This window comes from Pholis gunnellus (assembly GCF_910591455.1).
Source record: "Pholis gunnellus genome assembly, chromosome: 22".
NCBI classification, from domain to species: Eukaryota; Metazoa; Chordata; class Actinopteri; order Perciformes; family Pholidae; genus Pholis; species Pholis gunnellus.
The window spans coordinates 16,775,574-16,801,167 of NC_136549.1; the positions used below are offsets into that span (position 1 = coordinate 16,775,574).

Consider the following 25,594-nt stretch of genomic DNA (forward strand, 5'->3'; position numbering starts at 1 on the left):
AAAGTGTAAAAAACAAACAAATAAAACGTGTAATTTTCCTGATTGTGCTTACATACGTTTACTGAATTTTTTTTAATTTATTTTTACAACATTTCTAGTACAAAAAAAGCATAAAAGTTATGTTAACATAAGTATTTTTTTTAATATCTAGATTTAGCTTTCCCGGTTTCCTGTGTGTAGTGAGTCGCTGCTGTGCTTCACCCTCCGGTCCGCTAGGGGCCGCTGTTGCTCAACACGCGCAGATGTTCAACGGCACAGAGGAAACAGGAACACACGGGGGGGCGGCTTGTAACCCAGAAATCACTGCTGTATTCCCGCAAGGAGAAGAGCAGAGGGACCGAAAATCATCCAGAACACTAACGGGAGGTTTCGTCGCTTTGGAGTCCGGAGGTTTGGTGCTCTGACTGCCGGAAAGAGAGACGTTAAACTCACGGGGTCCTGAGCGAGACGGGTAGAAGAAGGAGAAGAAGAAGGAGACAGATGGAGACCCCAGGTAAACTTTTCTTATTGCGTGGCAGAATGAGAGACAGACAGAGAGACAGACAGACAGGCAGAGAGACAGAGAGACAGACAGACAGGCAGGCAGGCAGGCAGGCAGAGAGACAGAGAGGCAGAGAGACAGGCAGAGAGACAGGCAGAGAGACAGACAGACGTATGTTGTGTCTAACTACCTCTAACTAAATATGCTGCAGTAACTGACAGCAACACACAGTATTTAACTGCAATATAAATACACCGTGTAATACTACAATTATTCTGTGTATATATATATATATATATATATATATATATATATATATATATATACTCCACTATGTTGCTGTAATCATGACTAATACAGGATTATATTATTATTATGAACTCAAGTACATTTGAGGTACTTGTGGAGTTATAGCACAACACACACACTCTGAAATGTAGTATGAAGTATAAATACCTCAAACTTGAGTACATGTAGGTACTTTCCACTACTGCCACACTTTATATAATGTAGTTAGCAGCTGTGACATAAATATGCATCATACATATTATTAGAATAATGTCATGAAGTAATGAGGCAGTTCTGCTGCACAATAAGTACTTTTTTACTGCATTTATTTGACAGTACTTGTGTACTAGGCAGGACTTTTACTAAACAGAAGTATTTTGCATTAAAGTAAAACAGATGTTTCCTGTTAAGATAAGTCCAACAACACAAGAATAACAATAGAATACAAATGTAAACATATATGAACAATAGAACAACAATTGTTAAGTGTAAAAGAATAATACGGAGACCGGTGCACGTTAGAGTAACATCAGTTTCTCTGTTTTCGCAGCGTGAACATCTTCTCTAAGTTAAACTCCTCTTTGGGTCGTCGGCCATGTCGCTGCTGAACTTATCGGCCAACCGGCGCCTCGTCGTCGGCCTGCTGGTCAACCTGCTGTCCTCCATCTGCATCGTCTTCATCAACAAGTGGATCTACGTCCGCTACGGCTTCCCCAACATGACGCTGACCCTCGTTCACTTCGTGGTCACCTGGCTGGGCCTCTACATCTGCCAGAGGTTTGACATCTTCTCTCCCAAAAGCCTCCCGCTTCGCCGGATCGCGTGGCTGGCGCTGAGCTTCTGCGGGTTCGTGGCCTTCACCAACCTCTCGCTGCAGAACAACTCCATCGGGACGTACCAGCTGGCTAAATCCATGACCACGCCCGTCATCATCCTCATCCAGACCACCTACTACAAGAAGACCTTCTCCACCAAGATTAAGCTCACACTGGTGAGGAACCTCCTTCTCCCCCAACTTAAAACTCGTCGGGTCCAGACGACGTGTTTAGTTTTGGGTCCGGGTGGTTGCATAAAGCTTTGGACGTGTGTTCTTGTGTAACTCTACCTGCCTGTGTGTCTCCAGGTGCCCATCACGTTAGGGGTGATACTGAACTCGTACTTCGACGTGAGGTTCAACCTGCTGGGGACGGTGTTTGCGTCGCTGGGTGTTCTGGTGACGTCGCTTTACCAAGTGGTGAGCACATATACACACAAAACGCACAAAAATACAAAGTTGTTTCTCTGAAAGATAACAATCTCTGTCTCTCTCTCTGTCTGTCTGTCTGTCTGTCTCTCAGTGGGTGGGAGCGAAACAACATGAGCTCCAGGTGAACTCTATGCAGCTTCTGTACTATCAGGTATGACTTATAATGTGATAAAGTGGATACTGTAACAGTACAAGGGTCACTTAGTACTCTTATCTGATCAGTTTGGTGTTTTCACGCCGTCGTTTGCATTAGTCATTGCCGACGCTGGCTTTCTGCTCAAACTGGTCTCTTTTAGAAGTTGATTTAGGACTTGTTCCCCTTAATTTGGGACTTGTTTCCCATTCACTTAAGACTTGTTGATGTTAACCTGGGACTTGATTCGGGACTTGTTCCCCTTCCGTTAGAACTATGCTTGGGACCGTTTGGCCTTGACTTGGGACTTGAGTTGGAACATGTTGGCTTTTGACCTGGACATGACTTGACTGGAAGACTTCTTGGCCTGGACTTGTTGGCCTTGTCTTGGGACTTGACTTGTTGTTGTTGTCCTAGGACTTCATGTGGGACTTGTTCCCCTTCTTTTGGGACTTGTTGGCCTTGTCTTGGGACTTGCGGGGCTTTATTTGGGACTTGACCTGAGACTTGTTCATTTTCGACCTGGGACTTGACTTGATGTCTAAAATGTAATAGTACGTTTGTATTAATACTGTGAGTGTGATAGTATTGTGTTTGTATTAATACTGTGAGTGTGATAGTATTGTGTTTGTATTAATACATAATGTGATGTAACGACAGTAATGTATCCTCTCAGGCTCCTCTGTCGTCGGGCTTCCTGCTCTGCGTTGTTCCTCTGTTTGAGCCGCTGACTGGAGACAAAGGAATATTTGGACCGTGGTCTCTTCCTGCTCTGGTCTCTGGACTCAACATGACACACACACACACACACACACACACACACACACACACACACACCATATATATGCTATAGGCTCCATGCTTTTATTGTGACGGTCCTGGTGATTTCTTACATGGTCTGCTGTGGTAACGGCCTTCTCCTCTTCTTGCCTAGGTGACGGTGCTGTTCTCGGGTGTGGTGGCGTTCCTGGTCAACCTGTCCATCTACTGGATCATTGGAAACACCTCGGCTGTCACGTATCCTCAAATGTATGGAAGTGCAAAGAGACCTTTAGGGGGTCTGAAGGGTGATGAGGCTCCAGGTCCTTCTGGGCAGGTGTGAGGCCTTCTAGAAGAGGGTTGAGGGGATTCAAGGGGTTTCAGGGATTCTTGGGAAAGTTTGAGGGCTTTGCAAGACGATTTTAGGGCGTTTTAAGGAACTTCTTATCTTTTTAAATGGATTTCAGAACCTCTTTGGTTTTCTTTCTGGTGGATTTGAGGGCTTTAAAGGTTTCTTAAAGAGGTCTTCTGGTCTTCTTGTGGGGATCTTTGGTTTTGTCTCTAAGGTTTGAGGAGTTTGTGTAGAGCTTTCTGGTTTCTTTAAAAGGGTTTCAGAACTTCTGGATAAGACTTCTGGTGTTCCTGAGGAGGTCTTTGGTCTTCTTTCTGGGTGATTTAAAAGGTTGAAAGGTTTCTTTGGGGCGTTTCTGGTCTCTTTTAGGGGGTCTTTGATTTTCTCTGTGAAGTTTGACGGCTTTGTGAAGAGCTTTCTGCTTTCTTTGAAGGGGTTTCAGAACTTCTCGAGAAGGATTCTGGTGTTCTTCAGATCTTGGGGGTCTGTTTTCGGGTTGTCCGTCCGTTGTTACGTCCGACCAAGAAACCTCAGGAACGCCTGGAGGGAATTTCCCCAAAATTGGCACAAACGTCCACTTGGAGTCAAAGATCCGAGTGATAAGAGGCGGTAATTCTAGTCTTGATGGGCTCTTTGGGCTTCTTTCTGGGGGATTCAAGGGGTTTGATGGTTTCTTGGGGAGTATTGACATCTCTCTGAAGAGCACCGTAGTCCTGCTGAAAGGGTTTCAGAAGGTCTTGAGAGAATCTGGTCTTCTTGGGGGGGGCTCTGTCAGGATATTTCTAATCCTACTGAAGGTGTCGCTGAACTTCTTGAGTCGGTCTTTGGTCTTCTTGTAGAGAGTTGAGGGTCTGCTGGTAGTCCTGAACGTCTCTGGAGAGGGTTTCGTACGCGTTGTTGTTCTCCTGACTCCACTTTGCAGCTACAACATGTTTGGTCATTTCAAATTCTGCATCACTCTGATCGGAGGATACCTGCTCTTCCACGACCCGCTGTCCCTCAACCAGGTGAGTCTCTTCCTCTGCTGCTCTGAGGATTCCAAAACCAGCAATCTTCTGTTCTCCGACAACACCGTCACCCGTCTGTCTGTCCTCCCGTCTCACCCTCAGGCCCTGGGGATCCTCTGCACTCTGGCCGGTATCCTGTCGTACACTCACTTCAAGCTGGCCGAACAGGAGGAGGGGAAGAGCCGCCTGGCTCAGAGGCCGTAGGCTCGACTCGCCCGTCAATCGGCTGCACGGACTCCCGCCGTTGGCCGCCGGCTGCAGAGACAACTTTATATGTATTTTCTATCTTATTAGGAGTATTTTTTTAAGGAGCATTTTCAACACATCTTCCGCTCGTCCTGTGGTTCTTTGCTCAGCAACACTGAAGCAGATGAAAGAACACACAACTTCTTTGGGACGCAGGAGCTCAAATTCCAGCTTCATTTTCTTCCCAGAACTCCCGGCTGTCTGTTGGCGAGCTGTCGGCAGATCGACCGACCGCGGAGACGTTCGGTATCCGATCAAAAGGAGGCGACAGGCTGATGTCATCGTTAAGTTAAAGGACAGACTCCATTAATGCACCATCTGCTGCTGGAAGCAGGCGCTGAAAACAATATAATAATTAGTAAAATAGTTCTTTTAGTCCAGTAGAAAAGAGCGGCAGCTCCACACAAAACACAATGTTTTCTCACACTCGGACCCACTGAAGTGTGTCTGAGCGTTATGGACGCACGGTGTTCCGAGTGCAAAGAGGAAAGACGGGAGTTGTGTCTGAATCCGTGTGTTTGTCGTGAGTTTAAGCACCAAAAGCAATCAAACGGTGTTTTAAGTGTTTTAATACACACTTTTTGAGCCTAAGTACAAATCACACTTCCAATCAAAAGCTACCGACTGAAAGGTGACACGATGAGTGTGTCTGTAGCAGCGCTGCTTGTTTTTGTTTTATTCTTTGTTTTTCAGATTGAGAGTTTATTGAAGACACAAATAAAAGCCCCACGAGCCGCGAAGATTGTTGATTTCACCGAGTTTAATTAAAAAACATCGACTTCTGTCTCTTTAAGTGTTAATGAAAATATATTGATTCATGATGGGAATTTATTTTGGTACTTTTAATGTAAATAAGAAGTCAGAGTGCTTCAAAAAAAAGCATCAAATTATACAACGAGAGCTTGTTTAGAACTTCAAAGAAAGATGAGTTATGGGCCTTTTGATGTTTATTCATTTGATCTGATATTAATGTTTATTATCTGGCCTCCTGTCATGTTGCTGGAAACAAGCCCTCTTCATCCTCTGACAGAGAGGAGGTTAAATATATATATATATATATATTTTTAGATTTAAATTGAGTGTTTAAGATCAACAGTATTTTAGTTTATAGTTTGTTTTTGCTCTTAGTTTCATTCAGTTTCTTTAATTTAAGCTTTTCTTTATTCGTCTTTTATTTTGTAGCATTTGTTGACAGGAAGTGTTACATTTTTGATGATTGTTGGCGAGATTTACTGACTTGAGAGCGAAGCTTTTACGATTGTCTCTTCACTTCACTGTGATGAAGGTTCTCCGTCTGCTGAATAAAAACTGATGTGAAGACTTCACAGCTGCTTGTTTCTCTGCTGATTCACAGGAGACAGTTTCCACGATGAAGAGCTTTATTAGTTTATCTTCATCGTACATGTAATGTTCATCTTTGTATCTTTCTAAAACAAGTCCAATGTTTTTACTTTAATACAATTTATGTCTCAAACAGGACTATATATTTTAAGATAATCTGCTGCAAGTAGTAGAAGAATCATCAGTTTAATAACCTCGGAGGTGGAGCTAGTTTTCAACGACTTGATGTACAGTTTGGTCCAGTGGTTTCAAACATAAGGAGTCGGACCCCTCCAAAGGGTCACCAGTTCAATCTGAGGGGTCGTGAGAGAAGAATACACACATGTATATATTATTTTTTATCTTTTCTCTAATAAATAATCAGTAACAGTAGCTGACATAAATGCTACAGTAATATTTCCCTCTGAGATGTTGTTGAGCATTTATTTTAACCACACCTAGAAGGAAGTATTCCTGTGAACGGCTCTTCTGTCTCACTTTTCTGCTGCTCAACGCTGAGCTTTCAGTACCTCCGTGTGTGTGTGTGTGTGTGTGTGTGTGTGTGTGTGTGTGTGTGTGTGTGTGTGTGTGTGTGTGTGTGTGTGTGTGTGTGTCAATACAACAGCCACCCTTGTTCACACATGTGCAGAGAGGAACTTTCAGATGAACGAATGAGAGGAAAGATTGTGTGTTTAAAAATACTTGCAGTCTCCGGAGAGCTTCTGTAAAAGCAGCTCACAGAGACTCGGTTCTGGTTCCTCTGAAGGTCCAGTTCACTTTAAACCCTTTTAAATTCATTACACTAACACTGACACATGTAACACTACGTTTCAGGTTTCTTTTGATTCACCTCTTAAATAAATGAGATCACTGGAGCAGGAAGTTGTTCAGTTGAAGGATACGTTCCCCAAATTTAGTTTTAAAAAGCTGAATATAAATACTTGTTGTACCTCTACTATGACTGGTACATAGAGACAGTGGTGGAGGAAGTATTCAAATCGTATCTAATATAAAAATAGCAATAGAAGTCCTGCATAGAAAATGTCTAAAGTACATCATTAGCTAAATGTACTTAAAGTATCAGAAGTAAAAGTAGAAAAAACTATAGTTTAAAATACACATATTTAACTAATGGATGATTATTATTGATGTATGAGTTGCATTTCACTATTTTACAGATACTTTTCTATATTTGATGTGTACTTTAATCCAATACATCAGATTTCTATGTAAAAACTAAAACAATGTCATAATTCTGAGCTTTTTTCTGCATTGAGTGCTTTTATTTTTAACACTTTAAATACATTTACCTGATAATTCTTAAACTTTTACTTGTATGTTATATTGCGTTATTGTAAAAAGTAATAAAAACACAGATTTATATACATTTCATTTTTAAAAGCATCCAAACCAGGTTGCACCTCTACTCCATAATGCATTTATGTTTTACAAAATAGTTAAATTGTTTGTGAGTAATATGTTTTTGTTTAGAACTTGTTGCCCACAAGTGGCCAAATAACAAATAAATAGAAACGTCTTCTTTGCAGACCACCGTTACATGAGTAGCTGCCCTAAGCATTGCCTGACGATGTGACACACTTTTAATCTGATTTTAAAGTTACTAAAATATAACAAATATTCATGTGTTAAAGAATATTGCAATAATATAAAAAATTCAGGACGAAAATTTGTAAATCTTGCCAAAATATAACTTAGTTTAATATAATTTAGATATTTTCAGTAAGGCATAATTTGTAGAGCCAACATCAGGGGTCCTTCTGCAGTTCACACAGAAACCAACGTTAATGACCGATGTTTGTTATGCTACAAATAGCAGGTAAACCTTTTCATGTTATAATGATATTTACACGCTCAAAACAACAGCTAAACATCTATTTCTGATGTATATTATTTTAAGTTTACACCATAATGACTAAACACACACTAGCTGCCAGTTTAACGCGGTCAAAACGTTTGTTTACATCGTGCATTCAAGTGGCTAACGGCTTTAGCTATATGCTAGCGCTACGTCTATGTTGTTGTTATTCATTTGTGTACACATTTAACACGTTATAGCATCTTAACAAGGCCACGAAACGGATTGTCCTCTTCAAGGCTAACATGAAACAGATTATTCAGCCAAATCATGAACATTAAAGAGAGGTTAATGTTATCTTCCTAACCAAAGCTAGGCAGCTACGCTAGATGGCTAACGGTGTCTGCAAAAAAGCTGCTGTACGTGTCAGATGTTGGCGGTTGGAGTTTATTTTTACCGTAATATTATTATTCCACTTCTGTCCAATTAGCTGGTAGTGCAAGACGTATACATAGACAATATATATATATATATATATATATATATATATATATATATATAAAACACTGAATATTTATCAATGCAGGTGGTTAGAAGAGCGTTAAAGCATGAAGGAGATCCTTCATAACAACCTGTTTTTGTGGTCTTTCCTCAGTATGCCTGCTGAACGCAAGCGCTCAGTAAACATGGATGAGAAAGACGTTTGCACCTCCAGCAGCAAGGAGAAGGAGAAGGACAGAGATGGTGAGAGAAGACCCGCGTCCGCCCGAGACAAAGCCAAAGACGAGGCCAAGATGAGCGGCAAGAAAGACGGCGGCAAGGAAGAGAAGAGGAAGCGCCTGGAGGAGGAGAAGAAGAAAAGGGAGGAAAAGGAGCGGAGAAAGAAAGAGGAGGAAAAACTGAAAGCGGAGGAGGAACAGAAGAAGAAAGAGGAGGAGGAGAAGAGACAGCAGGAGGAGGAGGAGAAGAAGCTTCAAGAGGAGGAGGCCAAAAGACAACGTGAGGAGGAGGCAGCTCTCCTCAAGTAAGTCTGGAGAACTTTGTTGTTGTAAAGCCTCATTTTACTGCCGATTAACCTGCAACAACAGAGAATTTGCACCAAAAATCACCTTTTCTTCTCAGAGTCAGACATGATAAACAATTTCATCATGATCGACATGTGTTGATAAACAGCCATACATATGCGTATAAATCATAGAACATTGACCTCCCTTATAACTTCAGATCTTTGCTGTTGATGTTGTCCACTATCAGTATATATTTCTTGACATTACTACGGTTCAGAATGTCCCATCAACATGGTTCTTATATCCTTGGAGCACTGATACTCCCCTCTATCACCATCCATGTCTTTCATTTTCATAAAAACGTTCCATTTGACCTCTCCTCTGCAGGGAAAAGGAGGAGGGACATCAGCTGCACCAGGAGGCCTGGGAGCGCAATCAGTGCAGGAAGGAACTCCGCAGCAAGAACCAGAACGCCCAAGAGGGTCGGCCCGAAGAGGCCTTCTTCAGCCGCCTGGACTCCAGCCTTAAAAAGAACACGGCCTTCGTCAAGAAGCTGCGCACGCTCACCGAGCAGCAGCGGGACTCGCTCTCCAACGACTTCGGCTCGCTGAACCTCAGCAAGTACATCGGCGAGGCCGTGAGCTCCGTCGTGGAGGCCAAGCTGAAGATCTCCGACGTGGGCTGCGCCGTCCACCTGTGCTCCCTCTTCCACCAGCGCTACACCGAGTTCGCCCCGTTGCTGCTGCAGGCGTGGAAGAAGCACTTCGAAGCCAGGAAGGAGGACAAGTCGCCCAACGTGAGCAAGCTGCGCACCGACCTGCGCTTCATCGCCGAGCTCACCATCGTCGGCCTCTTCACCGACAAGGAGGGGCTTTCTCTGATTTACGAGCAGCTGAAAAGCATCATCGGGACGGACCGGGACACCCACACCCACGTGTCGGTGGTGATCAGCTTCTGTAAGCACTGCGGGGACGACATCGCCGGCCTGTTGCCCCGCAAGGTCAAGCTGGCCGCGGAGAAGTTCGGCTTGGGCTTCCCCCCGAGCGAGATAATCAGCATCGAGAAGCAGCAGCCCTTCCAGAACCTCCTCCGGGAGTACTTCACCTCGCTCACCAAGCACCTGAAGAAGGACCACCGCGAGCTGCAGAACACCGAGAGGCAGAACAGGTGAGCGTCCGACCCGAAGGTTAAGCTTCGTTCATGCTCACTATACACAGATGGCACGGAAGCTTTTATACTCAATGCGCTGTTGTTGCATTATTCTCCAAAACACCAGAGGGCGAACTGTGAAGAATCAAAAAGACAACGATTATAACTCATAGAGATGTCCAGAGGTTGTAGGTGAAACCTGCAAAAAGCCAGAAACTAACCTCCACAATGACGAGGAGGGACATCTGTAAACTCATATCTCATATTCATGAACTATTTCATTGCCTTTATACAAACCCTGTAAAGAAATAAGTCCAGTATTGAATGTTATAAAGAAACGAAGAAACGAATTTCATTTGGCTGCAAAATATTTACTCAAATGTAGATTTTTAAGACCCATTTTAAAGCCACACAGCGGCCATGATTACGTCATTTTCTGGCGCGCTCGCCAGCTTCAACCACATCGACCGTAAACTACGCTTTAGTGCTCCCTGGTCACTCTTTCTCTTCCTCTTCAGGCGGATCCTACACTCCAAAGGGGAGCTGAGTGAGGACAGACACAAGCAGTATGAAGAGTTTGCCACTTCCTACCAGAAGCTGCTGGCCAACACTCAGTCTCTGGCTGACCTGCTGGATGAAAACATGCCCGAGCTGCCTCAGGACAAGACCGTGCAGGAGGGTGCGTGTCCTGGTTAAATCAAAAGATGTCCTCTGAGGATGTGACATATTTGTTTTTAACTCCACGTGTAATGTCGTGTCCTCTCTGCCCTCTCAGAGCACGGCCCCGGCATCGACATCTTCACCCCCGGTAAGCCCGGAGAGTACGACCTGGAGGGGGGGATCTGGGAAGACGAAGACGCCCGTAACTTCTACGAGAACCTGGTGGACCTGAAGGCCTTCGTCCCCGCCATCCTCTTCAAGGACAACGAGAAGAGCGGCCAGGCCAAAGACAAGGAGGACGCCAAAGGTGCGTTTGATAGACGACGACAGAGATTCACACAGAGGTGGTTTTGTTGTTGTTCTGACCGTGTTGCCGTCTGGTTCAGATGGCAAAGAGGTGAAGGACGCGGCCAGCACCACCACCGAGGAGCTGGAGCTGGAGCTGGAGGCTCTGGACATCGCAGATGAACCTCTAGAACTGGAGGGACCAGACGAGGCCGAGAGCGAAGAGCTGGCCAAGAAGCTGCTGGATGAGCAAGGTGAACACCGGCCTCCGCTCTTTAAATGTTCGTTGTTTTGCGACGTGAAGTGTTTCATCTTATAAACCTTTATTTTTGCAGAACAAGAGGATGAAGAGGCCAACACCGGGTCCCACTTGAAGCTGATCGTGGACGCCTTCATCCAGCAGCTCCCCAACTGTGTGAACAGAGACCTCATCGACAAGGCGAGGAGAAACAACGTCCATATTGTTTGCACGACAAAATATCGATGGTTTCATATTTAGACAAAATGATATTCGAGCAGTATTTTAGGCATGTTTCCTCTGCTAGATGATTAGCTCTTGTGTATAGTAACTACTTAGATGGCAGGTTGATGATCTCGTATCTTTGAATTGACTCCTGCAGGCTGCCATGGACTTCTGCATGAACATGAACACCAAATCCAACCGCAGGAAGCTCGTCCGAGCTCTCTTCACTGTCCCCAGGCAGAGGTGAAGCTGCAAACTAATCATTTCATGACCCTCAGGACGGAGATAACGTTGGTGTTTGTGTAGTTTTAAATAGCTGCAGTCACTCTTAAAGCTGCACTAATCAACATGTTTGTATTAATAACGGATCATGTGGCGCTGCACTGTACAACACCTGCAAAACAACTTCATATTTTGATTATTTGGATGTTCTGTTTACTGTTCTGCTGCCTTTAAGTGGAGAAAATAATCTTGTTTTTAAGCTAAAGGCTTAAAGGCTCATTATCACGTTATGCTTCCAGGCCTGTACTGTACCTCCACATACCACCAGGGGGCGCCGTCGTCATAGCTAAACGTCTGAAGTCTCTCTTTATTGTTACAGGTTGGATCTTCTGCCCTTCTACTCTCGCCTGGTGGCAACTCTTCATCCGTGCATGTCGGACGTGGCTGAGGACCTCTGCTCCATGCTGAAGGGGGACTTCAGGTTCCACGTAGGTCCTCCGACTGCTGTTGAATAATTTACCATGTTTTGGTTTCATTGGGACTTAATAGACGGCTCTGAATTAAACAAACCACCCCAAAAACTATTTTGTTGTTGCTGTAGATTCGTAAGAAGGACCAGATCAACATCGAGACAAAGAATAAAACCGTCCGGTTCATCGGGGAACTGGCCAAGTTCAAGATGTTCACAAAAACCGACACGCTTCATTGTCTCAAGGTGAGACCCGAGGCTTTCTTTTAATCATCTCTGAGCTGATCAATGCGAATGAAACAATAATAATATAAAATGTGTGTGTGTGTGTCCCAACAGATGCTGCTGTCTGACTTCACCCATCACCACATAGAGATGGCCTGCACGCTGCTGGAGACCAGCGGACGCTTCCTCTTCAGATCCCCCGACTCTCACCTGCGTACCAGCGTCCTGCTGGTTAGTGAGCACTGAAAGAACTGGTTTAAGATGTTTTTTGTGTGCATAAACGGCTGATTTTCTTTTTCCTATTTCCTGCGTGTTTTTAGGAGCAAATGATGCGTAAAAAGCAGGCGCAGCATCTGGACGCCCGCTACGTGACGATGGTGGAGAACGCCTACTACTACTGCAACCCGCCGCCCATGGAGAAGACGGTGAGGAAGAAGAGGCCGCCGCTGCACGAGTACATCCGCAAGCTGCTCTACAAGGACCTGTCCAAGGTCACCACGGAGAAGGTGCTGAGGCAGATGCGCAAGCTGCCGTGGCAGGACCCCGAGGTCAAGAGCTACCTGATCTGCTGCATGGTCAACATCTGGAACGTCAAGTACAACAGCATCCACTGCGTGGCCAACCTGCTGGCCGGCCTGGTGGCCTACCAGGAGGACGTGGGCATCCACGTGGTGGACGGAGTCCTGGAGGACATCCGGCTGGGCATGGAGGTCAGGAGGAGACGTAGCAATACTTATATGTATATTTCTGTTTGTTTCTGCTGCCTAAAGAGTACTTTTACGTTTACTTTTAACTACATTTTGCTGTTCATACATTTCTTTTAATGCAGGACTTTATAGTATTTTCACAGTGTCGTATTTCTCCTTTTACTTCATCATCACTCCTCTGCTCATTCTCAGGTCAACCAGCCCAAGTTCAACCAGCGGCGGATCAGCAGCGCCAAGTTCCTGGGCGAACTCTACAACTACCGCATGGTGGAGTCCGCCGTCATCTTCCGCACCCTCTTCTCCTTCATCTCCTTCGGGATCAACCAGGACGGCAGCCCCAGCGCCCTGGACCCTCCGGAGCACCTGTTCCGCATCCGCCTGGTCTGCACGCTGCTCGACACCTGCGGCCAGTACTTCGACCGCGGCTCCAGCAAGAGGAAGCTGGACTGTTTCCTCATCTACTTCCAGGTACGTCTGCTCCCAAGAGCACCTCCGGTCGCTGTGTTTAGTGGTGGATTATCAGTGTCAACGGTGTCCTGTGTGTGTCTGCAGCGGTACATCTGGTGGAAGAAGAGCACCGACGTTTGGACCAAGGACCACCCGTTCCCCATCGACATCGACTACATGATCACCGACACCCTGGAGCTGCTCAGGCCCAAGATGAGGCTCAGCTGCTCCCTGGAGGAGGCCACAAAGCAGGTCACCGACCTGGAGAGGGAGGTGCTGGTCAAACTAGGTAGGAGCACGTCTGTAGGCGGTAGAAGTTTACATCCGGTGTTTTAATTATCACCGCGTGCAGGGTGACGGGTGCAGCCGGTCGTCCCGGCCGAGCAGCATTCCTCTCTGTGTAGGAGGACGACGATCCTGCGGCATCACTCCTCGCTCCGCTTTATCTGTCGGACAGGTTTCATCTATTTGTATTGTTTTAGTTCATGGAAACACACACGCATACCGAACACATGCGCTCACCGGGACCGGGGAACGATTATTGTGAATTAAAGTAGTCTGACGTCCAACGCAGAGTTCTGTCTGCGCAGAGAGTTTAGTTTGAGTGGCTCGCCCCAAAGCAAAAAGTATCGTGCGTTGATTGACAGAAATGTGTTCTTCTACTACTTTGATTCATCAAAGTATTAAATATTAATAAGGGAGAGAGAGAGAGAAGGAAGAAGGAAACAGGAAACGTCCTCACTCGTTGAGGATCACTGTTCTTTGCTGGTTTCAGCCCCAAACCTGAGTTTCAAGATGTCGACTGTGAATTTTCAGAGAAGAATGTAAACACCAGCTCCTCCTCCAGAGAGACTGTGTGGAGGCAAAGCACTGGACAGTGTGACATCACTCCATTACGAGTTAAAGTCCTGCATCCAAAGGGTTTCAGTAGGAACGTACTGAACACTTGTGCCTCACTAGGTCATTTCTGAACATTTTAAACCTCCAATGAAAAGTCTTTAATAAACTATGTCGCCAAAACGCAGACGTTCAGCCTCTGAAGGGCAAAAATGTCCCTAAATGTCCCCATTAAATGACATCATAAAAGAATGTATTCTATCAGATCAGGCTTTCAATCTAGAGCCTCAAAATCATTTTCTACCAGATTGAGAGAAGAAGGTGTGTGTGTGTGTGTGTGTGTGTGTGTGTGTGTGTGTGTGTGTGTGTGTGTCAGAGAGAGTGATGGATGAGCCCCCCCCCCGAGCTAAACAGTGGAGCCATTGTTTGACGTTTCGTGCTCTAAACCAGGATCAGGCATTCCTGAGTCAGACCTGATCTTCAGCTCCTGTCTGACTTCATTCTTCTGTTTGGTTTCTGTCGCCACAATGACAACCATTAAGACTCTTTAATGAGCGCAGAAGAAGAAACACTAATGACACAATAAGTGTTTCTTCTATTTATAGCTGGAGGTATTTATGACGTAATCCGTCACAACCACCTGACTTCTAATGCAGAATATTCTGTGTTTTTAGTGTTTTTTTAAAAATGATTCCTCTAAAGAGTTTCCTGTTGTTCATGAAGGTCTGGCCATGGGGAGGGACGGCCGCTCCAGCGCCATGAGCGAGGAAGACGACGACGGCGACGACGACGAAGAGGGCGGCGCCGAGACCGAGGAGCAGTCGGGCAACGAGAGTGAAATGAACGAACAGGAAGAGGATGTGAGTTTGTTATGACGACGATGATCTAACGCTTCAGAACTTCACCCCGTTTGTCCGCTCGCCGCTCGTTCCTGAAACTGTAATCATGAACGTGATGACGCGGCCGCATCATGACGTCGTACGTTTTGTTTTTCCCCACAGGAAGGGTCGGAGAACGAAGAGGAGGAGCGGGAGGAAGAGGAAGAAGAGAACACCGACTACCTGACCGACTCCAATAAAGAAAACGAGACCGACGAGGAGAACAACGTAAGATCGACCAACAGCTGTAGATGAGAGACATTCAGCGCTTCGGATTGTTTAATGTCTGCTCGTGTGTTTAGGAGGTAACCATCCGTGGAGGTGGACTGAAGCACGTGGCGTGCGCTGAGGACGAGGACTTCATTCAGGCTCTGGATAAGATGATGCTGGAGAACCTGCAGGTAAGGACGTCCTGGAAACTTCAGCTGTCCGCTGACACGTGAACGCGAGGCGGGAAAGTTTCCTAAAATCAATACCACTTTTGTCCACAGGGGCCGCCAGAATCCACTCAACGGACGTTCCTCATAGTAGCTTTAAACAGATACAATCTCCCTCTTTCGTTGTATCTTCCTTGTAAATATGAATTAGTTTTACCTTGTATTTCTTTCTTTAGTGCTGCTGTTATATACTTAGTTCTATTTTGTTTTATTTATTTTATAATGACCGTAAAGATAAAACATCAGCCTTTCTGTTTCCCTGTGAAGCATTACTAAAGATATCCACTCGATTGGTCTGAAACCCATTTGAGCTTCTAGAAGATGAACTTTTCAGTAAATCTTTGCACAAAACAAGGACTTTGGATTTTGTCTTCCATCACTTCCTTTAAAAACACGAACAAGAGGCGACGTTTTCACGTCCAGTTTGAACACAAGGAGCGATAACGGCAAGAAAAACCTGTTTTAAATGAATATTTGGGCACCTGAAGGTCGTTTGAAAACAGAACATTTGTGAAGCTATTATGTTTAAATATGTCTGTATAGTTGGCGGTGCTGTTGAACGCTACACTGACGGGTGTTTCTACTATTTTATCTCGGTCGTTTATATCAATGAGCGTCGGCTAAATAAATCCCTGAAAAGGCACAACTTTGTGTTTTGTTTTCCGCTCACTGCAGCAGCGCAGCGGCGAGACGGTGAAGGTGCACCAGCTGGACGTGGCCATTCCTCTGCAGCTGAAGAGTCAGCTGAAGAAGGGCGGCTCCAGGGAGCCGTGCATCGGAGAGGACGACGCCGACATCTCCGACACCATGCAGTTCGTCATGCTGACGCGCAAAGGCAACAAGCAGCAGGTAACGCGCACGGAGGACGGCGGCTGTGTTAACACATGCAGTATATGAAGCACAGTGTAGCCGGTTTATGGGCCGGTTAAAGGTGAAATCACTGCCCAGAAATAATCAATGTCGGAGGAAGTATTGTGTGTTTTACTTAAGTAAATCACTTTAATGTTGATCATGTCGTAGCTGTTGTTGGATCACAACCTCCGGTTCTTTAAAGTGAAGCCAAAGCTTCATGTGTTAAAGCTGTATTCTCTCTAGTGTCCACCAGGGGGCGACTCCTCTGGTTGTATAGAAGTCTATGAGAAAATGACTCTACTTCTCTCTTGATTTATTACCTCAGTAAACATTGTAAACATGAGTTTATGGTCTCAATCTCTAGTTTCAAGTCTTCTTCAATACAGCGTGATGTTCATTTAGTAAATGATGGTCCATTTAGAGTCAAACAGACCATAATGCAGGGGATGCTTTAGGGGCGGGGCTACACAGTGATTGAGTCCTTCCTCCTTTATCTATAGTCACAAGGATCAGGAACTGTACGACAGTTTATAAATGACAGTGATACACGTTCACCGCCTCCTACAGAAACTTCTCACACACACGGTCTAGGAATAATATTGACTCTGGACTTGTAGCTGTATGTGTATGTTATATTTGTGTGTGTGTGTGTGTGTGTCTTTAGTCACGCTGCAGTGGTGGAATGTGTGGTTTGAGGGCAGAGACGGGTTCTTGTGCTGCAGCAGGGTGTGTCCGGCTCACTCTCTGTTTTAAAGGACAGCGGCCACAAACACACAAGCAAATCAAATAAAGATTAAAATCACATTTCATGTGAATGTTTGGAGCGAACACAGAACATCTTTGTAGGATGTGTGGACGAGGAAATGACTTCTCTCTCTCTGTAAACAAACACAAGGTTAGTGTGTGTGTGTGTGTGTGTGTGTGTGTGTGTGTGTGTGTGTGTGTGTGTGTGTGTGTGTGTGTGTGTGTGTGTGTGTGTGTGTGTGTGTGTGTGTGTGTGTGTGTGTGTTAGTTACCTGGACTCCTCACATGGCAGAGATTTAGATGAGAGGATTGAAACCACTCTCATGTTTGTGCGGTGAATACGAAGCTGCCGCCTGTTAGCTTAGCTTAGCATAAAGACTGGAAACGGGGGGAAACAGCTAGCCTGGCTCCGGCCAAAGCTAGCTGGCGGTCGGGAGGACGTTTGGGGATTTTGGGCAGTGAAACCAAACCAGGGACTGTACCTTTAACTCTCAGCTCACGACAGCTTTCAAAGAACTTTCTGTCTTGTGTTTATTTCTTTTATTAGTCTCAGATCTTGTGTATCTCATGCTAGCGTTTGTGTGTTTCTGGCCGACAGTATAAGATCCTGAACGTGCCGCTGTCGTCCCACCTGGCGGCGAACCACTTCAACCAGCAGCAGGCCGAACAAGAGGAGCGCATGAGGATGAAGAAGCTCACTCTGGACATCAACGAGAGGCAGGAGCAGGAGGACTACCAGGGTACGAGCTCAGGGTTTCAAAATGATTGGACACATTTGGGATAATGTTCGTTCACAGCTCATTTGCATACAAAACAGATATATAATCATAATAAATCTCCTCTGTGTGTTGCAGAGATGATGCAGTCCCTCGCTCAGCGTCCGGCTCCGGCCAACACCAACCGGGAGCGCCGGCCTCGCTACCAGCACCCGAAAGGTGCTCCCAACGCCGACCTCATCTTCAAGACCGGAGGAAGGTGAGACGCGTTCACTGAAGCGGCCGGGCCCGGCGCTCAAAACAAACAAACAAACAAACAAACAAAAAAACCACCTTCCACCCCCCCCAAAACAAACAAAGCGCAGAATGTGTCGGATGGCGATGTGAGAGGAAGTAGCTGCTCGTTATCTCAGGTTTGTTGTGACTCTTTGAACAGAGCGAAGTGAAAGGCGTGAGAAGTGAGACAGGCAGGAGAGAGGTGAGACAGGACAGACGAGACGCAGACAGACGCTCACGGCTTCAGCCCCAAGTTAATAGAAAACAAACAAACAGAGAAAGGATTATTGTCGAGGACTTCCTGTTTATATTTGCACTTTTAACTGATTCTGATTTTCAGTTTTCGTTTCTTTTTTGTTTGTTTTTTAAAGCTCTGGACATATTTGGAAAATAAAGATTACTTGAAGTTTATACTTTAACATCAAACAGCACCTTGTGTGTCTTTCTTGCTTCTGTAAAGTGGAACGACGACACAACACGAACGTTTTTGTTTTCTCTCGAGGATTTGATGTTTCTGTACCGAGGTGCTTTTATTTTGGTGAGGAGGTTTTTAAAAATTGTTTCTTTTTTTAGATATTTGAAGGTAATAAAAGGGAGGACAGAGACAGGAAAAGGTGTTTACAGGTGGAGCGGAGAGTGAAATGTGTGATTTGGCTTCAATAACAGTAATAAAACGTTTATAACAAGTATTGTGTGTAACAAAGACTGATATCTCTTCTTCCTCTGAGCCACAGAGCTCCATTAAAAACACGTCAATGAGCCACACTGTTGTTCCTTCATCACCATCAACGCACCTCAGTTAGTCTTCATCCGCCTCTGAAAATAGTCCATTAAAAACAACAGTCAGTAGCAGGAAATGACACTAAATGAAACTATATGTTTGTGTTTTTAAAGATTCACGTGTTTGTTTTTTGGTCTTTTCTTTAAACTCCAGAGTTAAACTTCATCACTACAGCAGCATGTTTCATAATCAGCTTCATCTGCTGCTGCAGACTTCTACTAAAAACATTTAGGTGTGAAAACCAAAACAATCACTACGGAAGCCCAGAGAGGCAAAATAAGAAAAACAATTCTGGTTTCCCAAAATGTTTTCTCACCTGTTAAGTCATAAACGCAGGAGATAAAACGTATATCACACAGAAAATAGGTTTTTATTTGACCTCTCAGGGCTTCCGTACTTACATGATACTCATTGTAAACACCAAACACGTGTTTGCAGCTGAGACACATAATGTGTATATTTACAAATTACAATATAGATTATGTATGTTTTCACACAGAGAAATGTATCAATAAACACAGTAAGAGAAACTAAAAGCAAGTTCTTCAAATGTCAAGAAACATTCATACAGAAGACACAAAAATACTGAAATACTACAAATATGTGTAATATATGTTTTTTAAAGAACACGCTGTCTCTTTCATTCCTCAGCAGGTATTAGATCATTGTAGCAATGCTGCAGATCAATTTTTATGGCATTATTGGATTATGTTTTTGTCTGATTTAAGTAGAGTGAAGTCCATTTGTTATCAGTCAAATTTATTAACACAAAAACTGGATCTTTTTGTTTTGTCATTGTCCTCATTGTTTGATATTGTGGTTGTATAAGTTCATTCATATTTTTTGACACATTTTGTAATTGGTATTTTTTTTGTATGTTAATGAACATCAGTATAAAAATACAAAATGTAAACATGTCGGTGGTATTTATGCCTGTAGTCCAGAGGCAGGTAACAAAAACGGAAACATGACAATGTACAAATACACAAAAAGAAAACACAAAATACTTTGTGTCAATGTAACGTCAATAATAAAAGTGAACGGAAGGAAAAGGGATTTGTCAGGTTTTTAATTTACTGGGTTATTTACTGGGTTTACGTTTTCACAGCGTTAGCTGTCGCGTATGTTTTGTCGTAGTTATGTTGTTTCAGCCTCATGTCTCATAATCATTTCTCATCAATGGCGACGAGCTCTTGCACAAGCGGCGCTAATTAGCATTATAACTAGGAAAAGTGTGTTTTTCTTTCCATTTGAGCTAAGTACCCGTTTCCTTATTTCATACAGAAATAGAACGCTCTGTTTCTTTAACGAACATTGCTCTCATTTTAATGTAGAGCGTCGGATTGGAAATTACGAACGCACCCAAAGAGAGGCGAAGTCCCGCCCCTTCCCGTGTCCCCCATGGGACCTTATTTCAGGAAAAATATGTACAGCGAGAGACAAATAATTAGTTGATTCCGTTTTAATTGTGCCATGAATTACACAAATGATGTTTGTCAATTTAAAAGATATTTCTGCTCGTTTAGTTGTTCTTACACAACGTACGACAACAACATGGCCGTTACCTCGCTAGCTATCTATCTAACTTAGCTAACTTAGCTATGTAATGTTACCCGATGTGTTTCATCCAGCGACTTTTAGCCGGGAAGTGAAAGTACGAGCGAGAACCATACTCTCCTGTGTTTATAGAAAATAATAATTCTATTTTTTAAATTATTATAAAAAATATTCTGCCGGGATAATCTTTTCCAGGTGTTTGTTGTTGTAATACTCATTTCGGCCACAAGAGGCTGAAAGGCACCGCTACCCCATGTTCTAAATACGACTAAAAGCGTTCACGTTTTCTTCCTGGTGAGTTCTAATTTCAACCGGCACTTAAACACAAGTTGCATATATTGTGTGGTAGCAAGTTGTGTACATTTAAACTTGAAAGTTGTATAGATGTAAAAATAATACATTTAAAATTATTATCCTGGCAAAACACTTAATTTCACCCGTTCTTTCGTGAAAACAGAAGAACAAATAATTGATATCAGGCGTCTCAGGGCTTCCGTACCTTTCCCGATGCTCAATATAAACTCACTGAAACAGAGAGATTAACCCGTTGTTGTTGTTGTGAGTACATCCTGGTACGAAACATCACTTTTAACTACTTATGTTCACAGTTTCGTACTTGACGTGAAAAAAAAGATCTTTTAAATTGACAAACATCATCGTGTGAAATTATTTGTCTCTTTCTGTCACGAGATAAAGTCCCACGGCGGTCCACGGGAAGGGGCGGGACTTCTTCGTCCCTTCAGGAAGTTTATTGGACAGACCGGGTGTGTGTCCCCCCTGTTGCTCATCACGTCTACAGTAAATGTCTGCTCTGTCCTCCAGGAGACGCTGATTGGAGTCTGGGTCCGGGCTGATCGAGCGAGCAAGAGAGCGAATGAACAAGCAAGAAAGAGAGAGAGAGAGAGAGAGAGAGAGAAAGAAATATCGGAGGGGAAGCCGGTCTAAACAGGGAACGAGTCCTCCAGACGCCGCCCCCCCCCCCTACTCCTTTCCTTCCCCCTGAAGCCGGGACAGACCAAAACCCTGAACCGGATCACACACTCCTTACCCGACGAGGAGAGACTAAACCAAAAGGGTCAGAAGTCCCGTGGGGGGGGTGATGGTGGAGGTCAAGACAGATGGCTCTCTTTTCCTTTTTTTGTCTGTTGCCTGAGATGACAAAAAAAAACTACAACAACTGTCTGGATCAGAACTACAAAGATGACTGAACAACGTGAGCGGGATGGACGACCGGACGGCGATGGGCGGGACAGGAAGTCGGAAAACGGAGTCGCTTCCCGCCGCCAGGTGGAAAAAAAACAACAAAAAGTGACTCATATTTAGGAGTTTAAAAAACCTGCGAGTGGATAGAAAGTTTCACGAGACTAGAGAGGGACGTTTTCTTTTTGTTGTTGTTGTTTTGCAACTTTTAAAGTGAAAACCCGGGAACGCTGTCGACGGAGACGGAGGGCGGTGAGGTTTTAACGCCGGTCACGTGTTAGTACACAAAGTATGTGTTTGAAATGTGGCCGATGGTGCGAGACTCTAGTGTCGATCCAGAGTGTCGGTTTCTGGTTATAATGAAAATATTAATTATATATTTTTTACATATCTTTGTTTTACAGGTCGGTACATTTCTTGAAAGAACGACATCATTTTGCGCCAATAGACGATGTTCTGAGGCAGCTGTTTGAGCCATTAATACTTTCTTAAAGGGACAGTACACCCTAAATAAAAAACAGCAGGAACTATTTTTCTTTCTACGGAACTACATTCACCGACCGTATATCACCGGGCTGAAGGAAGCTCAGTGTAGTTCGGTAGAGAGAAAATAGTCCCAACATGAAAAAACATGATTTCTGTAAAGGTGAACTGTCTCTTTAAATCATTATTTATAAAGAAACATTCCAAACTTCTGTAGCTTCTCCAGGTGATTAATTCTGTTTAAATTACTGTAAGTTTAATATTTTTGGGGGTTTTGGGCTGTTGCAATTGTTTTTTTTAATGTTTATAAACCAAATAATTAAATGAGAAAATAATCAGCAGATTAATTAAAAAATTAAAAAACAATCATAAGTTACAGTCCGAGTATAAAACATTTGTATTTATATTTATCACTAAATCAAATAATTGTTTCAGGATCCTGCCTTTAAATAGACAATTACTCAAAATTATGGGAAATGATTAGACCCGTAAAATACAGAGCAGCTCACGTCCTGTACTGTGAATATGTGTGAAGCTACAGCTGGTTAGCGTAGCTTAGCACAAAGACTGTAAACAGGTGGGAACCGTTAGCCTAGCTTAAACTTCAAAGGAAAAACAACAGCGACAGAGTCTCAAACCATCGGACACTTCTATCCTTCTCAATGTTTTATTTTTGTTCTCTTCTCAGATTCAGGAGCATCTAAAGAGTTAAGATTCGACAATATTCAGCTTGCTTTGATTTGTGAAGTGTAACGTGGTAAAAGAAGCTCTTTTCTTTAGTGGATAACCGTGTTGCCTGACGATATTATTATAGATTCATTTGATCTGATAGATGGATAAATATACTCTGCTGCATGGCTCTTCATGTCATTTGTAGTGAAAAGCGTCCGGCGGCGGCTCCGGTTTAGTTCGATTCCGTGTCTAGATTCCTGCAGAGATAAAAGAAGAAGCTTTCTGTGGCTTCGTGTCTGAGCTCATGACAGAATTATCTCAATAAATGTCTGAAGATCACCGCTGTGTTTCCAGGTCTGTGGATGAGGTCGTGTTATTCGCGTGTTTTGAGAGGGTGCGCCTTGTTTGTTCGAGGTCTTAATTACAAGGCGAGCAAACATAAATCCTCATTTCCTCTTCTTCTAAACACTGCGTATGTACAGCGCTGCTGAATCAATGCTGGACGCAACACATCTGTACCCAAATACCTTTTAAAGGTATAAATATAGACGTTTAAACAGGTTTTTTTCTTGCTGTAATTATTCCCATTCAAAGTATATAAAGTAAATATGAAGCTTCAGCAGACAAACCAGGTGAGTATCATCCAAAAGTTTGTGTTTTTAGAACCAAAAAACCCTCTTTTTAGGTGAACCTTTCCTTGATGTTACGCCGACACAATGCAGTCTTACTATTTTCCCAGAATGCAACCAGTTAGAAGTGTATGATTGAACTGCTCTGATACTTTAAAAACACAGTTTTATACCCAAATAGACGAATAACTGAACCAACTCAAGCGTATTACGCCCGAAACATTTCGATTTTATTTTCCGTATCTGCTCTCTTCAAAGCCACCAGACTCCATTGACAAAAACACCAATTTTACCAGCCAGGAAATGGAAGTGAGTCAGACTTTGGTGATTCCAAAGTAACCCTTTAAAACAATTATACTGATATTGATTCTTTTAGGTGTCTAAAATACATCCACAGCAGTAGTAAGTATGTCATACAACCACAGTACACAACATCCCAACTATCCCTTTAAATAGATGGAACTGGTGAACAACTAATGGATTAATTGAGTTTCAGCTCTGAATTATACTTTTAACTTTGTGTTTGTTACATTACGTTTACACCAGGTGTGAATGCAGTCTCTACAGTGTGACCACATTTCTGATTAAAACAAATAATCAATCCAGGAAGTTAAAAGATCATCTAACTCCGCTGCTTCCTGGTCCTTTGCACTAATTTGCATATTCAAATCCGACCCGTGGATGAGATGTAATTACCCAGATGTTGTCTGCAGCTCACATGTTGATGACACCAGCTGTAAAATGGATCCTCTGTTTACGAACACAAGATAAACTAAAGTAGAGAGTGTGTTAAAACTAGATTGTGACTCGCTGAAAGACATTCACGCTCCATTAAGATAAAGACAATGGTGAAGCTGAACGTCAGTCACCTCTCAACTCAAACACACAGCAGCACCCTGCAGGAGAGAACGCCTCCGGGTTCAAGTCTTATGTAACCGTCTGCAGTCCAGACAGTTTGCTTCTGTGCTGTTCAACGCACAACAAGTCCAATGTGGAGAATATGGAGAAAGTCATAAAAACTCAACTTTATAAAACCTCGTTACACGATGAAAACAGGAGAAATCCAAACGTTGTTTTCTGTTTTGATAACTTAGTGTTAAAAAAAGCTAATTTATGCAGTTTTCTTTTTGGCAAAACCATCTTTGTGTGAATGCTTCAAGTTATTTGCATGCAGTGTTTGCAGCATTAGACGCTCCCAGCCTGCTGAATGCCCAGTTTGTAACACAGGCTTTCTGTTAAAGCAGACATTTTATGTAAATATGTTCTCTCTCTGGCAGAGAGTTGGAGGAGAATATTGACACTGCTCTCAGGTTTGTTTTGTTAAATATGAAGCTACTATTTCTTGGCCAAGACCAGTAATTTCCCTGCAGAGAGAGAGTGTTGAAGCTTTAATTTAAGCGTTTGTTTAAGTAACAACCTCGAGGATTTTCATTTAGATAAAGGTCTGTTAAGTCGCTATCTATGTCATCAGCGTAATCATGAACGAGGACGTAGAAAGACCTGCACACGGCGGATGTGTCAAAGAAACAGCGATCTATTAGCCAGGACACCTTTTGTTTGTTCCTCGCGTGAAACGAGAAGTCAGTGTTTATTTATTTTTTCACGTAACTTGAGTTCTTCAGTCACGGCACTTCTGTAGTTATTTTAACCCAAAAGACGATCTTTTACCAAATCTAAGTATTTCACAATCTTTTGCTGAACCTAGCTAAGTATTTCAAGACCTTTTCCTAAACCTAAGTATTTTACGATCTTTTCTTGGTTTTTACAACATCGCTGGGTATATATTTAATGCACGATAGGTACAAAATTGTGTTTTTTTTTGCTGGAGTATTTCCTGCCCGGCAACCAGGAAGTTACTGGTCTGCGCCAAAAAATACTCCGGCACATAAACATTTGTAAAACAGAGACATAGTAGCGAGCTTTAGAGGTGCTGGAAGGTCGATTTTGTTACATTTGGTCTTAGCCAGGAAAACAGTTTCCCCCTGTTTCCAGTCTTTATGCTAAGCTAAGCTAACCGATGTCTGCCAGCAAGCGATCAAGGATATTTCTTAAAATGTCGACCTCATTCCTTTTAAAGAGAAGGAACACATTTTAAGAACTGTTTACATTTACTTGCCACACGTACACATCTTTATGTGTAAAACCAGTGTAGTGCCCCTTTAAGAAATTCGCCCAAACGCCTCCTCGTCACCGTTAAAACATCAATAAAAACAACAATATTTGAAAAGAAGTCACTATTATTCTGTTTAA

At 43.4% G+C, this 25,594-nt stretch overlaps 2 protein-coding genes across 3 annotated transcripts; both read left to right on the top strand.

Moving 5' to 3' along the window:
• Positions 1–294: 294 nt before the first annotated feature.
• slc35e3 (solute carrier family 35 member E3) lies at positions 295–5,837 on the top strand. The gene is made up of 8 exons (XM_079183600.1): positions 295–493; positions 1,320–1,760; positions 1,893–2,003; positions 2,107–2,166; positions 2,825–2,923; positions 3,083–3,165; positions 4,182–4,266; positions 4,369–5,837. The coding sequence occupies exons 2-8, from the start codon at positions 1,365–1,367 to the stop codon at positions 4,468–4,470; spliced, it is 936 nt and encodes a 311-aa protein (XP_079039726.1). The 5' UTR covers positions 295–493; positions 1,320–1,364; the 3' UTR covers positions 4,471–5,837.
• Positions 5,838–7,635: 1,798 nt separating this feature from the next.
• On the top strand, positions 7,636–23,068 carry upf2 (UPF2 regulator of nonsense mediated mRNA decay). Of its 2 annotated transcripts, XM_079183586.1 has the most exons (21): positions 7,636–7,669; positions 8,304–8,672; positions 9,043–9,822; positions 10,323–10,483; positions 10,580–10,771; positions 10,851–11,003; positions 11,085–11,188; positions 11,370–11,455; positions 11,814–11,922; positions 12,036–12,149; positions 12,243–12,359; positions 12,449–12,838; positions 13,028–13,303; positions 13,388–13,571; positions 14,843–14,979; positions 15,121–15,225; positions 15,300–15,398; positions 16,110–16,283; positions 17,629–17,770; positions 17,885–18,005; positions 21,183–23,068. In XM_079183586.1, the coding sequence occupies exons 1-21, from the start codon at positions 7,638–7,640 to the stop codon at positions 21,190–21,192; spliced, it is 3,855 nt and encodes a 1,284-aa protein (XP_079039712.1). In that variant the 5' UTR covers positions 7,636–7,637; the 3' UTR covers positions 21,193–23,068. The 2 variants fall into 2 exon arrangements, with proteins under 2 accessions (XP_079039712.1, XP_079039713.1); XM_079183587.1 differs by lacking the exon at positions 21,183–23,068 and having other exon boundaries at positions 17,885–18,448.
• Positions 23,069–25,594: the final 2,526 nt, after the last annotated feature.

Excerpts from the sequence above, each read along its gene's own strand:
- slc35e3 (XM_079183600.1), top strand. The coding sequence starts at position 1,365 with ATGTCGCTGCTGAACTTATCGGCCAACCGGCGCCTCGTCGTCGGCCTG. Across the intron at positions 2,167-2,824 it reads TGCAGCTTCTGTACTATCAG|GCTCCTCTGTCGTCGGGCTT; the intron begins GTATGACTTATA and ends GTATCCTCTCAG. Across the intron at positions 3,166-4,181 it reads GGAAACACCTCGGCTGTCAC|CTACAACATGTTTGGTCATT; the intron begins GTATCCTCAAAT and ends TCCACTTTGCAG.
- upf2 (XM_079183586.1), top strand. The coding sequence starts at position 7,638 with ATGACCGATGTTTGTTATGCTACAAATAGCAG. Across the intron at positions 9,823-10,322 it reads AACACCGAGAGGCAGAACAG|GCGGATCCTACACTCCAAAG; the intron begins GTGAGCGTCCGA and ends CTTCCTCTTCAG. Across the intron at positions 17,771-17,884 it reads GGAGCAGGAGGACTACCAGG|AGATGATGCAGTCCCTCGCT; the intron begins GTACGAGCTCAG and ends TGTGTGTTGCAG.